Here is a 2,500-nt window from a genome sequence, read left to right as displayed (position 1 = left end):
TTGCCGTTGGCCCTTTTTAAAATGTTGGTTTGTAATTAATTAGCTACTATTACTCACTTACCTTACAAATACCATTTAACTTTATTGTTAACTGTCACTTCTGAGGATGTACCTTGAAGCATATGAAACGGTGAAGTAAAATATAATTTCCAAGGAAACTTTGTATCTAAGTTTTTTCACCGCTGCTTGTGTGTTGTTTCATCAGTTTTTACCTGTAAACGTCGATTTCAGCCTAGAGAATTCAGTGAACGCCATTCTTTATTAAAGGCCGTGAACCAGACGTTTAGTCTTGAGTAAGCTCTTCAGGGAACTCAGGAATAGCCCATCAGTTCACCAACTTAGATATCGTCTAATTGAGCCAATTACCAGCTGCGTTTACTCGTCGACCATTCTTTAATTCCTTCGTAACTGTTTCTTTTTTTAAATCTTAGTATTTCACAGGCAACAGAGACCAAAACACCATTGTCAGTCATCCCTTTATCCCTGCTCTTAAATGCCGCTACATCCGAGTTCGTCCCTGGGGATGGTATCGATATATTGCCATGAGACTGGAGTTTTATGGATGTCTAACAGGTAGAGTAAAGATCGTTTCTGTTTGTACTTCATGTTGAAGCCGTCCCAAACCAGACGGACCCCTTATAACTTGGAAAGAGGAACGCTATTTACAAACACTATTTTTGTCCTTCAAATATGCCAAACAAAAGGAACAATGGGAAAACCGATTTTTTTTCGAAGAAAACGTGTGTTTGGATTAAAACCGGACTCTTGTTCGTTCATTATCCAGTAGTACTTACCACAATTTTCACATAAACCCCTCTGTATACAGTGGGAATGATTCAAGCAGCAGTTGGCAGGTCATTCTTAACATCAACTGTGTGGTGTATGAACTGTGCTGTATGAACTACGTATTATCGACCTTGGTCTCCCAAAGGCCCGTTTTAGCAGATTCAACCAACATAATTTTAGCGGATGTTGGGCAAGTGCTGAAATCGAAAATAAAGTTGTGCGTAGGTCGTTCAAACTGTTCCAAAAGTCAACAATGGTGCCTAGTTTTTCATTGCATAAACAGTTTCATGTGCGCATGCGCGAGTTGATGATTACGTTGGTGACAAGGGAGCGAAAGAGAATCTATAAAGCTCGTATCAATTAGGCTTTCCAAGATAAAACAACTCACCAGTTGAAATGTCGATCCCTATGAATCTCAGCAATTTGAGCCTTTCAAGTACATTTGGAGATGTGGTCATACACATGTATTTTATCTCACGAGCAAAAAGTAAGCGCTTTCATCACAAAGTGAACTCCAGATGTTTTCGTTGATTACCGGCCTCTATATTGGTGGACCACATGGCGTCTCCATAAAAATCTCAAAAAGTTGCGTGAAACGCTTCGACAAATAACTCAGAAACGATGTACCGCACAGACCTGAGAATTGGAGAAGTGTTTAAAAGATTTGCTTGCTACAACATTCCAAGTTCTTGGCCTTTTTCAGTGAACGATTTCGAATAAATTTTTTTGTTGCGTGGCAGTGAAACCATCTTCATATCGGATTCGGGGGAGTGTCTGCATTTGAAATGAAAAACAGAGCAGGCTCTAATGATCATACGGCCCACCGCCCTTTCGCGCATAACCACAATTCCTTGCGCCTTTGGCCACAACCCCTTGCGTTTCGAAGAAAAATGTGTTCTTCTCCCGATTAGACAGCTGCCTCGTTCGTTCACTCCAGGCTTACTCACTGCGGCAGCAATTAGAAACTTAAATAACCGCATTTTGTCATACCTCCTCTGCCAAAGTAGCCCCTTTTCTTCTCTCCTTGGCACTTATATTCAAGTGGACCATTTTTCTTACAACAAGTGCGAAAAATCTGAAAAATTGTAGTTCCCATATCCCTTGGCCAAACAAACAGATCGTTAGCTCTTTTCAGTAGAAAAGTGGTAAGTATAAATAATTAATGACATCTAGTTACTCTGCTCATTTCGTTCTCTTTGTTCACAGACCGTTGTACAATGCCTCTCGGTATGGAGGACGGACGAATCGTGTCGGGCCAACTTCGGTCCTCGTCTTCGTACAATTACAATTACGGTCCCGAACGAGCGCGACTCAACATCCACGCAGCCAATAGCCGAACTGGAGGTTGGTTTGCCAAGTACAGAAGGAGCAGCGAATGGCTGGAGATCGACTTAGGACAAATGAGTGTCGTTAAGGGCATCGCTATGCAGGGGAGAAGAGAAGCTACGCAATACGTGAAAAGTTACACCCTGGGTTATAGTAAGACTGGCTTGCAATTTAAGCCGTATGTGGCTTATGGCAAAGTTAAGGTGAGGTTACATCCTAAATTCGCGCCTCTTTATTTAACCTAGCCTCCGTTGCCGGTGGTATTGTCGGCGCGAGAGGCAAATTAGCCGCGCGGAGAATGGGGCGGGCCGCTGTGGAATACCCAGCGCCCCTCCCCATTCTCCGTATGATTTCTGTATTTGCATTTAACAATTAGACCCGTAGCCCA

The 2,500-nt window shown here is 42.5% G+C and overlaps 1 protein-coding gene across 1 annotated transcript in view; it reads left to right on the top strand.

Moving 5' to 3' along the window:
* LOC137972867 (uncharacterized) overlaps positions 1 to 2,500 on the top strand; it is a 237,670-nt gene that overhangs the window by 98,116 nt on the left and 137,054 nt on the right. The window contains exons 60-61 of the mRNA XM_068819561.1: positions 432 to 573; positions 1,960 to 2,315. Coding sequence (XP_068675662.1) covers positions 432 to 573; positions 1,960 to 2,315 — 498 coding nt within the window. The remainder of the gene's footprint in view (positions 1 to 431; positions 574 to 1,959; positions 2,316 to 2,500) is intronic.

Source organism: Montipora foliosa, chromosome 10 (assembly GCF_036669935.1).
Source record: "Montipora foliosa isolate CH-2021 chromosome 10, ASM3666993v2, whole genome shotgun sequence".
NCBI classification, from domain to species: domain Eukaryota; kingdom Metazoa; phylum Cnidaria; class Anthozoa; order Scleractinia; family Acroporidae; genus Montipora; species Montipora foliosa.
The sequence above is the reverse complement of the archived record's forward strand: the minus strand, read 5'-3'. Positions and strand labels throughout refer to the sequence as shown.